At 40.4% G+C, this 13,017-nt stretch overlaps 1 protein-coding gene across 5 annotated transcripts in view; it reads left to right on the forward strand.

Moving 5' to 3' along the window:
* The window catches only part of ICE2 (interactor of little elongation complex ELL subunit 2), a 60,458-nt gene that overhangs the window by 30,817 nt on the left and 16,624 nt on the right, over nt 1-13,017 (forward strand). For 4 of the 5 annotated variants that reach the window (XR_006274506.1, XM_038420581.2, XM_038420582.2 and 1 more), the window contains exons 9-11: nt 147-1,110; nt 5,818-5,996; nt 11,423-11,552. Coding sequence is in view for 4 of the 5 variants with exons in the window: in XM_038420581.2 (XP_038276509.1) it covers nt 147-1,110; nt 5,818-5,996; nt 11,423-11,552 (1,273 nt within the window). In the remaining variant the exon portion in view is untranslated. Of the gene's footprint in view, nt 1-146; nt 1,111-5,817; nt 5,997-11,422; nt 11,553-13,017 lie in introns of those variants that run through there. The other variant, XM_043493172.1, reaches the window with a different exon arrangement.

Genomic DNA, 13,017 nt, shown 5'->3' on the forward strand with positions numbered 1-13,017 from the left:
ACTGAAATATTTTTCTTTGCGTCTTCAAAATAATGTCTGGTGGGTACAAGATTTTGTGCATCTCTGTTTCATTGGATTTAGCAATTTGTTTTACTTTGCTGTGATGCACTTTATTGTTGATTTTAATTTTTCTTTGTTATATGAAGATGCCTCCTGATGCTTGTCAGTTAAGGAGGACTCACACTCTGGACCACAGGGATCTAGACTTTGACAACGATGTCACAGAATTGGAGACCTTTGGAGCAACATCTAAGCCCCTGAAGATATCCAGAACAGAAAATCCTCCTGCTAACGTATGTAAAACTCTGTCAGACAAGCTAAAAATAGAGGAACAGTTGGTATCTATTGTAAGCGATGGTGCTGAAGAGGGAACAAGCAAAGTTAATGAGCAGGGATTTTCAGCATGTAGTAATATGCAGAATGTGAACAAGACGCTACTGCCATCGTTGATAGGTGATGTCATGTGGACTGATTCTGAAGAAAATTCCTCCATTAAAGGCCTTGATTCAGATGAAGTTGAGTTAAATGATGAGCAACATGGTACGGCCACAAACAAAGTATTGGACAGTTGTACAAAGTTAAATACTTTGGCTAAAACTGATAGTTTCAAGAGAGAATCTGAAGTTACAGAAGTAAATGAGACTCCCATTTCTTTTTCCAATAGTGATACTGATGAAGAACGTTTGATTATTGACACAGAATGTAAAAGTGCGGAATATTGCAAAGCAGCTGTGTTCAGTTCTAATCCAGACCCTGGAGCAGATATACCTAAATCACCCTCCCCAATACAAACTTCATCAAGTAGCTTGGCTAACTCTTCAGAGAGCCCAGACCAGAAAAAAATTGTTTCCAAAAAACCTTTCAAAAGGCTGTCTAAAGAATTTGACCCTCTTGGACAAATTTTGAAAATGCAAACTGAACTCCTTAAGCCGCCTTCCCCAAAAGCTCCTGAGCAGCCACTGGTAAATTGTGATAAAAGTTCTAATCCTACACCAAGCCTTGTGCCACCACCTTCAAAACTCACTGTAGCTTCCAGCGTGGAGCCTGCTGCAAATACAAGCAGCTTACCTAAACTTACATGGACTTCACATTTTCAGGGAGCTTCAAAGGGTAAGTGTTGTGTTCAGGATATGCAAAGTTGGAAGGAGAATTTTGATCAGGCAGCCACAGAAGCCTTAATTCAGTCCTGTTGAAAGCAGTAGTGGTAGCAAATATGTTAATTTTTGAGGGTGGAGGAGAGGTGATGGAGCTTGGAACAGCACTTTGTTGTGTGTGAGAGATAACGAAAATCTTGGATGCTCCACTTAAATGCAGAAAATGTGCAGAAAATCTTTGTAGCTATATTGATCCTTGATGGAAAATATATAAAGAAGGTAAAATTTTATTTGACTTATTTTACTATTGAGCCAGCAAAAAATAGTTACAGTACCTAAGCTTTCAGGCTAAGAAGAGACCCTGTCTTTCAACAGCTTCTCAAGCTTTGGGGGGACTCCAAATATTGTGTATCGTCACTCATGGTCCATTAAAATGGCCATATTATTTGTAAAATATATTGAAATACATTTATTCTCTATCTCATTTATATCTTCACTAAAAATCTACGGCCTGATTATCATTTATGCAAATGAAAATTGGTCCCTGTCATTGCATCACTGCCCCATGTGCATTTTTATGGCAGAACACAGTGCTGTAGCTTTTCTGCCTCAGTTTTCCTGACAGAGTTTGCAGTCCAGTTTGGAGGTTTATCTGACTCAGCCATCTAGCCAGCTCACTCCAAAAGTTCAAACCCCTTTAAGGGTAGCAGAGTCCGAAGTCCCAGTGCAAACCAAACGAGTCTTTCTCCCAATAGGGCTTAGTTCTCTGCTTCTTTTGGGATTATTTGTCTATCCATCCTCTGGTCTCAGCTCTAAATCCCTGCACCCCTTTCCTTAAGGTAGGGCACCTCTTCTTTGGTCTGGCTTAACAACCATCGGCAGGTAACAGGTACTTCCAGAGTGTTCTTTCATCTTTTTATGTTCCATTCAATTCAAAATGGTAGAAGGAGGTTTGCTTTAGAGTATCAAGTGCTACTTTTCAGTCCCAAAGAAATTGTCTAATCCTTTTGTGGTGAAAATAAATGGATGGTGATATTTGGGTATTTGTGACCAAAGAAGGAGATGGGCATTGTACAACTTGTAAACAATAGGACATCATTTTTCTTTTCTTACTTTTGGTGTTAATGCTCCTGGCCATTGTGCCAGCAAGCCAGGATCAGCTGAGTAATACTGAATGGGGAACCCCATAACTAAGAAGCAAGGGATAGAGGGAGGCAGTGGTTGAAAGTTAGCTCTCTGAGTGGTGCTGGCAATAGTAAAAGGAAGAAAACCTGGGGAAACTTTCAATTAAGCTGAAATGAGGGTTTAAAAGGTAGTTTCATTGACACCATTTTTTTTATCCAATATTTTTTTCATCACTCTAAGGGTATGTTTACCCTTCCAGCTCAGGATGTAATTCCCAACTCAAGGAGACATACCCATGCTAGCTGTGATCAGCCTAGGGTACTAAAAAATAGAAGTGTAGCTGCAGTATCAGAGATGCTGGTACACACTCGGGGCAGCTAGCCCTCATGCCGCCACAGCTACTCTTCTAATTTTAGCACACTATCTCAGAGTGGGTATATCATCTCAACCTGGGAATTACACCCTCAGGTGTTCACACCTGCCCTCAAACAGAGAGGTACAAATTTGTTCTCTTAGTATCTTGGCTTTCACACAGTAATAATATGAAATTCAAGTGTTTGGCACTTAGAACCTTGATTTCTCTAGCTACGCCAGCAAACCAATGCTGCTGGAGAAGTTTGGGGTAGTTGTGCTGCCAGATGAAAGAATGGCAGTCATAAAGTGTTCAGTAAACCATTTGAAGTGATCCAGAATTATACGATAATTCTGATAAACCTCCATACATTTCTGTATCTTTTTTGGCAGCAGGCCTGGAGCAGATACACAGATTATTGATTAATTTGTGATTCTTTTCAGTTACAGGGTAGATCATGTACTAGGAATAAGTGATTTTGAAATATCTATCTTTGGATGTATATACTGTGTGTATAACTTTAATGTTGATATAGATTTAATGTTTTTCACAGTATTATATCAGTTTTTGCTTTGTTCTAAGATTGTCACATATTTCCACCTTTCCTATCTGTTACTCCTCCTTCAGATAAACGATTGATACTTAACCCCAGAAAAGTTTATATTTCTGTTTTTGTTTTTTAAACTCTATCAAAGGCATCATAAAAGAGATGCTGAATGAAGTTTTACTTACCTACCTAAAATTTAAGTTTTGGGGCCTGAACAGGCTGATGGGTCCTTAAACAAAGGTTCTTTTTAAAATCTCTTTAAAATGTACAGGAATCAGTGTAAACTTGATTTTGAAGAATTGGATGTGATAATTCATCCAGGATACACTTGGCCCAGAGATACAGGGGCAAAAGTAGGTTTATATAATCTCACAGCTCCTCAGTTTGGGGGTCAGTTAAGCATCTAGCGCTGTTACATGGAGGTAACTCTCAGGAGGCATCATAAATAGATTTTTTGGCCCTTTTATGTACCCCCAGTGGATGGGCTGACTGTCTGGCCTGAGTGTATGCAGGATGTCAGCATTTGAAATATGCAGTATAGTTGTAGTCATGTGAGTACCAGAGTCTTAGACAAGGTGGGTGTGACGTTCCTTTAGTGTTGTCTGGACCAGTGATCTGCTAGGTCACTCCAATCCTTGACTCTGGGAGCCAGCCTTACCCTCCTCTGCTGTGAGAACCCCCCACACCTGGGCTGTTCACGCACAGTCTCTGGCATGTAAACTGCTTGGATTGTGCAACCAAATGACACTAGCCAATATCTCCAGTCCCAGACACAACCCTAGGAACCTCCATCTTGCAGTGTCCAGTTATGCCCGCTGGACGCTGCAAGCTTATATGAGTTTGTCAATTTAACAAAGAAATTGATATGTACCAGGTTTGTTATCCCAAAAGGCATCTCTGACACACTTCAAACCAAATGCATTGCTTCAGGTAGAACAAACAAACAGATTTTTTAACTATAAAGATATATTTTAAGAGATTATAAGTCAAAGCATAAAAAGTCGGATTTCGTCAAATGAAATAAAAGCAAAACGCATTCTAAGCTGATCTTAACACTTTCAGTGCCCTTACAAACTTAGATACTTCTCACCACAGGCTGACTGGTTGCCCTTCAGCCAGGCTCTCCCCTTTGATCAGCGCTTCAGTCGCTTGGTGGTGATGGCTGTAGATGGAGGTGGAAGGGAGAGGAAGATCATGGCAAATGTCTCTCCCTTGTGTCATGTTCTTTCTTCCCTCTTGGCTTTGCCCCCCCCTTCAGGGTCAGGTGAGCATTACCTCATTGCAGTCCCAGACTGACCAAAGGAAGTGGGGTGACTCATGCGAGAGTCCAACAGATCCTTTGTTGTTGCCTAGGCCACAACATGCTTTGTTGTTGTTCCTGTGAACTGCCCCTCTGGTCTTGGGGAGTTTTTGCCTGGGCTTACCTTAAGCCATGAGGACACATTTTCAGCATCATAACTATATACATGAAATTAAAACCCATAAGTTACTGTAACATTACTTTAACAACAATGCTCAGTGCATCATGAGCCTTCCGAAGACACCCAACATGACAAACTTTGCATTGGATACCACACAGTCATTTTACAAGGATGAACATGGAGGTGCTGGGTGTTCCCCTGAGGTACAGAACGTCACAGTGAGTGAGGTAATATCTTTTATTGGACAAACTTCTGTTGGTGAGGGAGACATTCGAAAGTCAGTTTTCTTAGTTTGAAGCATAAATAGGTTAAAAATCAAATAACATCTTGCCACGTACATGTTTCATAAAATTATACACTAGTTTAGTAGCTGCTGGATCAAAAGCCTAAAAATGTCTTTATTCTGGATATGAAACCTAAAAAGAAATAGAGGCAAAGAACTACAGATCATATGCACTGATGGCAATGAAAGCAATTAATCTAGAAGTCCTATATTGAGAGATGGCAACTACCAAAACACCATTGTTGCTGTGTTTTGAAGCCATCAAAAATTATGTATTACTTTAAATCTATATAGGTCCAAGAAAGACATCCAGTTTTATAAATTGCAATTCTATATTTTAGAATTCAAGTAGATGCATTTTAAACCAAATTGACGATGAGCTTCTGACAATAAGAGTTCCCATACCCATGCAACCCTGGCACTTTTTTTAGGTCTTTTAGTCTTTTTCAGCCTGTAGCACTTGTCCCCAGCCATTTGCTTTGTCTCCTAACTACTATGATTGTAGCTGTGTACAGTATTCTAAATCTTTTCTCTCTATACCCTAGTAAATCACAGAATTAAATTCACATTCACTAACCTCTTCTGATTCCACAGATGATCATAGTATTTGGGACAGAATCTGCCATGTTACAGCAGTGTAGATTCAGATTTACTACTTTTATCTTCAGTGGAGTTATTCCAGGTGTCCACTGGTGCAACAGAGGTCAGACTCTGATCCTCCATTTGTATAAGAACAGCAGCCTAGTGTTCTGTCTGCATAAGAATACTATTTTTAGTTATTACACAGGATTGGTCCATGAAATTTTCTAGGTTTGGTTTATCTAGAAATTCATAGCAAGTGACCCCTCTGGTTTGATAAGACAATTTTGCAAACCTCTAACTAAAAGATAAAATACAATAAATGGTTTGTTCTACTCTGAGAGGGGAAAAAAATCTAATTACTTTCTTGTAAAGACTATGTGAGCCTGTTTTCTGTTTTTATTTATTTTCAAAAGGATTGCTCCCAAGTGAACTTAAGATGCTTGTTGAAGACCAGTCAGAATACACAGCTCCTCAGGATGGCAATCTTGTATATAAATTGTTCAGTCTGGATGACCTGCTGTTACTCATACGTTGCAGTGTACAAAAAGTAAGGACAGGGCCACGATCCTATAATAAAAGACAAATCAGAAAGGTAAAAGATCTTGCTTTTGGCACCTTTTATATATGTGCTTGACTGAAACGTGTTCCATTAACAAAACTTTTATTTAAAGTGCTCTCAGGAGATAAAGGCATTGCCTCAGGCGCTGCAGTATTGTTTACACACACTTATTCCTTTAATGTATTTCAACCAGTCCTCACTAATACATCCTTTTGTATTTTGTTCATTTCTGTAACTGTCCAATTTCTATCCGATGAGCAATTATTTTCTGTAGGGAGAGAGGCAAGGATTACTTTTGACTTGTGTAGCCCCATTTAGTTCATGCAGTTAAGTACTTTAGGGTCTGATCCTTCACTGCTTACTGTGGTGACACTCCTACAATGGGAATTTGGTCTCATTAAAGCATGCAATGTAATGTCCTGTTGGGAAAGATAGGCCCCATCCTACAAACAATGATTCATGTGAAGTTAAAGGCAATTGGCTGTTCACTTGAATAAAACTATGTACATGCTTAAGTATTTGCAGGATCAGGCCTGTAATTCTGAGGTTCTTCATGACCATAAGTACTTCATTTTGTTCTTTGTGTTACCTATCCATCTTTGATCTTTCAGATTTTCATATTTAGGACACAGTTGTTTCTTGAGATTTATGAACCTAGAGTCTTTACAGTTTTTACTGATGTTAGGCTAACTGCATGTTTGTTTTTTGCTTGTTGGTGTGATTGCAAATTTTCATCCTCATACTCCCAAATATGGAGTACGAGTAGAATTGCCAACTTTCTAATCGCACAAAACCAAACGCCCCCTGCCTTGCCCCTTCCCTGAGGCCCTGCCCCCACTTGCTCTATCCCCCTCCCTCGATCACTCGCTCTCCCCCACCCTTACTCACTTTCACCAGGCTGGCGCAAAGGGGCGAGGATTCCAGCTGGGGGTGCGGGCTCTGGGGTGGGACCAGGTATGAGGAGTTTGGGTTCTGGGAGAGGGTTCTAGGCTGGGGCAGAGGGTTGAGGTGCAGGAGGGTGAGGGCTCCAGCTGCAGGGGTGTGGGCTCTGGGGTGGGGCCGGGGATAAGGAGCTTGGGGTGCAGGCTCTGGGAGAGAGTTCGGTTGCAAGCGGGAACTCCAGGCAAGGGCAGGGGGTTGGAGTGTGGGAGGGAGTGCAGAGTCCTGGCGGCACTTACCGTGGCTCCCGGAAGCGGCCGTCAGGTCTCTGCGGCCCCTTAGTGCATGGGCAGCCAGGGAAGCTCTGCCCACAGGTTCTCCCCCCACAGATCCCATTGGTTGTAGTTCCTGGCCAATGGGAGCTGCGGAGCCGGCTCCTGGGGCAGAGGCTGTACGCACAGAGCCTCCCTGGCCGACCATGTGCGTAGGGGCTGCAGGAACTTGACAGCTGCTTCTGCGAGCCTCACAAAGCCAGAGCAGGCAGGGAGCCTGCCTTAGCCCTGGGCCCCCGCTGCGCCGCTGATCGGACTTTTAACAGCCCAGTCAGTGGTGCTGACTAGAGCTGCTAGGGTCCCTTTTTGACCAGGCGTTCCAGTCGAAAATAGGATGCCTATAAACCCTAAGTACAAGCACTGTACTGGTTGGAGCAAGTAGGCTATGAGGAGGGAATGTAGTAAAGGGCAATTTTGTGACTTAAGCATAGGATCAGAAGTTAGGAGATCGCCGCTCTATTGCTTGTGCTCTCACACTTTGTGTGACCTTGAGCAAGTCAGTTAATCTCAACTGTACACTCAGTTGCCACACTCGTAAAATGGAAATAATTATAGTTGCCTCACAAAGGTTGTGGAAATATTAGTATTTGTAAATTGCATTTAGATCCTAGGAAGATGATGACGTAGAAATGCAGAGTATCAGAGGGGTAGCCGTCTTAGTCTGTATCCACAAAAACAAAGAAGAGTCCGGTGGCACCTTAAAGACTAACGGATTTATTTGGGCATAAGCGTTCGTGGGTAAAAATTATAAATCTGTTTAGTCTTTAAGGTGCCAACGGACTCCTTGTAGAAATGCAAAGGACTCTTATTTTATGTATCACATACAAAAAAACTACATTAGAACAATGTTCAAGTTCCAAAATCAAGCACTCAAAAGTTAGGAATTGCGTATGTACAAGAGGGCTGAATTAAGGTTGTGCAGGTACCCCTTAATTCTGGCATTAACTTTTTTAGCGTTTGACTTTGCAACTTTAAAATTCTTTTACCTTTTTATGAAAAATATAATTTACTCATTTTTTTTAAAGCAAACTGAAACACTCCCTCCCCCCAAAACAGAACACCACAACCAGAAATTCCCTGATGTGGAACTATATTGACCCTCACATGGGTCATCAGCAGGGTTGGGACCTTTAGATCCACAGCATAAACATCTTGACCACTGCAGCTAATGAAGTAACTGAGAGGAGTAGGGTCTTCTCTATGTGAGACAGATACTAGATGGGGAGTATGAGACACACCTTTGTTGCCAGCACCAGACAAACCTGTACTGAGCATGTGCAAATTATGATTTTCAAAAGCTTATAATTTAGCAAAATATAAGAAAATTTTCATGAAGAGAGCAAAAGGCGTCAGAGTGACTTGCCTGCCACATTTCAAGTCCCTGCTACAAAGCATCGATATGCAAGTGTGTTTTAACTTGGGGAAAACATCATATTTTCTCCCAAACCCATTCTTGGAAATGCTTCAACCGTTCATGCTGAAATTTGAAAAGAAAAGTCAGCATAAAGCAAACTCAGAAAATTGCAGGTGAATGGTTCAAATTCAGCAAAGTTATAAGCAAATGAAATCAGGGTCTTGTAATGGAAAGTGTTAAGCAACCTTAACTATAAGCATTGCTGCTAGCTCTGCCTATATTTATTTCAGTAGAGGGCCTTGGTTTCCCTGTGATTAAAATTGAAGTAGGGTTTTCACTAAAACATCAGGGAATTCCTCCTTCTGATCTGGGTTGTTCATGCTCTTTTTATGCTATGGAGAATCCCTCATGTAAAGCTATAGAATGCTCACTTCTCCTTCCTTTTGCATCTTGGTCAGGAGAGAGAGAGAGAGAACTGCACTGGCATATGAAACGCATCGTAACAGACCTAGCAGCAGTACCAGAGGAGCCTTTATATAGCTAGAAGTGGAGAGGAGGTAGAGGTAATCCTGGGTGGTACAAGCATGTTGCTTGATATTGGTATATTAGGTCAGGGGTTCTCAACCTTTTTCTTTCTGAACTCCCCCCCCCCCCCCCCAAATGCTATTAAAAACTCCTCGGTCCACCTGTGCCACAACTGATTTTCTGCATATAAAAGCCAGGGCTGGTGTTAGTGGGTAGCAAGCAGGGGAATTACCCAGGCACAATGCCACAGGGGTCCCTAGGTCATTACACATATTGAATCTATTTCCCGAAGTTAAGTATCCTCACACCTTCTTGTCAACTGCTTAAATGAGCCATCTTTTGATTATCACTACGAAAGTTTTTTTCTCCTGCTGATAATAGCTCATCTTAATTAATTAGCCTCTTCCACCTTCTCTGTTTATGTATCTATCTATCTATCTTCTTACTGTATGTTCCATTCTATGCATCCGATGAAGTGGGCTGTAGCCCTTGAAAGCTTATGCTCTAATGAATTTGTTAGTCTCTAAGGTGCCACTAGTACTCTTGTTCTTTTTATGAAGCTAAGATGCTCAGGCTTTGGCTTCAGCCCCGCATGGCAGGGCTTTCTGCCTTGGACCCCCTCAGCCTTAACACCAGCGCTGCTCTTTGGTTTATTTGGCGGACCCCCTGAGACCTGCTTGGGGATTTCCTAAGGGCCTCAGACCCCTGGCTGAGAACCAATGTATTAGGTGATATTGAATGAAATGAAGTAGGGAGAAAAATTTTAAGTGGAATTTTCTCATGTCACTCCTACAATGCTTTGTCACGTCTTTTTTTTCCCTGTACTTTGCCAATCAAAAGTAACGGTAATCAATGGTCCCAAACTGCTAGAAGGACTGGAGGTGGCCATAGAGTTTCCCAGAACACAAAAGGGGATGGTAGGAGGATTCTGGTTTGCAGGTGGGCCAGAAGATCATATCTCTGTTTCCAGAAGGCCCACAGACCCACTTCATTCTGTTGAAAAAGCTGCTATGAAGTGTTTCACAGCAGATGGTTGCACCTGAAAAACAAAAGTCTATCTCAGTAGCATGGGAATTCCTAATATTCCAGTATAGACTTTGCCTAGCTGGGAATCAAAAACTTACTCTGAAATATCAGGGGATTCCAGTGCTTTGGATGGATCCTCTAGTCTAAGACTTTCATTTGATGAATTTAGCATGTAACCTCATGCCTGAACACACATACAATCTGTGAGACTCTGGGAATATGTGAGCATATTGCCTATCTCTATTAATGCAGAATTCAGTGTCCATTATGCTTTGATTATTCCCCAAGGTTCACTGATCAGTACATTATTTGGAGGAGTTATCGCTGTTTAGATACTAGCTCCTTTCTTATAAATGCTCATAAGTGACTACCTAGTACGTTGCTTAAATCCTGATGACAGTTTTTTGCTTGTTGCTAGGGTATTACACATTTTCCCCTCAAGCTCTGAGGGACAATAGTGTTGTGGGGAGGTTTATGTTAACAGAGGTTTTAATGCATTTTCCCCAAAAAGGATAATTTTTGAAGTGTAAGCGTTGATTTTGGGATTCACGGGTTTTTAGTATTTGCATTCAATTTCAAATCTTAAAAATTAATAATTACTTTGAACTAATAGTGAAGGAGTCTTCCATGTGAAGGTCAACATGTAGATTAAAGACTTCTAACATCTCATTTTGTCAGCTCTTCAGGGCTTCTGCTTTCATTCACAATCATAATTATGAGCTTTGTTATTTATTAATAGTTGTACTTCCATCTGCTGAAATTTAAAGCTGTGCATACAAACTCTACACTTCTGAAGTAATTTTAGGGTTGGGGGAAAGCTTTTTCCATTCATTGTAGATAAAAGGAAAACTGATGTTCTATGTATTTTAAACACAAAATGTTAGTGTTTAAAATGGAAATTATATTTTTGGATTTTAAATGTGGTCTTGGTATATAATATGTATGGCATTTTCCTTTTCCTCTAATAGGTTAATTCAGAAATAGAACAATTGTCTAATTTTTCTTGAATTCTTGAAGGTGGCAGCAGATCGTAGAGTCTAATAACTTTACCTAATTAGGAATTTATTAGATTGTAGTTTGCTTATACATAAAAGCTTACTTAAATTCATTTTTCTATTTTTTATATTTTTCACCTTTCTTTAATATAATATTTGTTTAAATTTACAGTGTTTCATGTAAAATGTTCTGTTGTACTAAAATCCTGTGTAATTATTTCTCTTGCTTCTTGAGTGAGTGATATTTAGAAGCCTGTGATGATTGTCATATACTAAAAAGTAATTAAGGTGCTGTAATAACTTGTAGATAATTAATGGCCTTTTGGCTAATATTATATTTACTTACAGCATATTCCAGTGTACATATTGCCAAAAGTAGAATATCAAGTCTATTATGGAGTAGAAGCTCTTACAGAAAGTGAAATATGTCGATTGTGGACAGAGAGCTTGTTGCATTCTAAATGCTCATTTTATGTCGGTAAGTTTGTATATATTCTTGTCCAATTTGTATGTTTGAGTATTGTATCTGTGATTTTAATCAAGAGTGGTGGTTTTCTTCGTTTGGTTACTGATTTATTCACTTAGGGCCTCTTAGTTTATTACTTTGCTATTACCTGTTGTTTTTTCAACGAAAAAACTTCAAAAACAGACTCCAAGGAGAGACTGCTGAATTGGAATTAATTTGCAAACTGGATACAATTAACTTAGGCTTGAATAGAGACTGGGAATGGATGAGTCATTACACAAAGTAAAACTTTCCCCACTCCCCCCCACCCCACCCCCCACTGTTCCTCAGATGTTCTTTTTAACTGCTGGAAATAGCCTACCTTGCTTGTCACCATGAAAGGTTTTCCTTCTCCCCCCCCCCCCCCGCTGCTGGTGATGGCTCATCTTAAGTGATCACTCTCCTTACAGTGTGTATGATAAAAACCCATTGTTTCATGTTCTCTGTGTGTGTATATAAATCTCCCCCTCTGTATTTTCCACCAAATGCATCCGATGAAGTGAGCTGTAGCTCATGAAAGCTTATGCTCAAATAAGTTTGTTAGTCTCTAAGGTGCCACAAGTACTCCTTTTCTTTTAGCATGATACTGGCAACCTTCCTCTTCCTGGGAGTGATACCAGAAAATAAAAGATGTCAAGATGCTTACTTCCATGAAATAAGGGAGTTCCCTTTCTGTAGCATGCTTCCCTCTTCTGTCTGTCTACACAGCTTTTCCATGGAAATTCAGCAGGGTTCTAGTTTTGTGGGGTGTGAGAGGCAGTGAAGCCAGCATGTTGGCTGTTGATTCTCACCTTTCCTTTCCTGTGGGGGGGAAACAGTGCAAGTTGATACAGTAGTTTTCCTCTTTGTGTCATGGGAACCCCGTGGTATCCCAGGATAACCACAATGCAGTTAGTGTAACTATTTAAAACAAATAAAATGGAACAATAAAGACTGCTTTTTGTAGCTTATATGTCCAACGTAATTGTACACGTGTGTCTGCCGGCTTTGGTAACTTTAAGCTAGAGTTTTGTGGTATATATAATATATTGATATGTGGAGTACTGATTCCCTTGAAACCTTCCGTATACATGCTTCATGGCCTCTTCCCATAATGAAATGTGCTCAGTTTTGTAATGTTGGCTGAGAAATAATTGAAGTTTCAGCCTGAAAAAGATGAGTATATTCGCACTTCATGTTCAATGCAAATCTAAACCATAATGCCTTGGCAACATTAACATTATTGCTTTGTAGTTATGTAAACGTTGATAAGCACTTAAAATGATTAAGTGCTATCAAGACTCTGCTATGATGTAGGCTGATTACTTTGTTTACCTGTAAATACTTGCAAATTTGCTTTCACTTAGGTTGAAGGCTGTCATAAAAATAAAGGGAAGGGTAACCACCTTTCTGTATACAGTGCTATAAAATCCCTCCTGGCAAGAGGCAAAACCTTTTC

Source organism: Dermochelys coriacea, chromosome 10 (genome assembly GCF_009764565.3).
Source record: "Dermochelys coriacea isolate rDerCor1 chromosome 10, rDerCor1.pri.v4, whole genome shotgun sequence".
Lineage (NCBI taxonomy): Eukaryota > Metazoa > Chordata > Testudines > Dermochelyidae > Dermochelys > Dermochelys coriacea.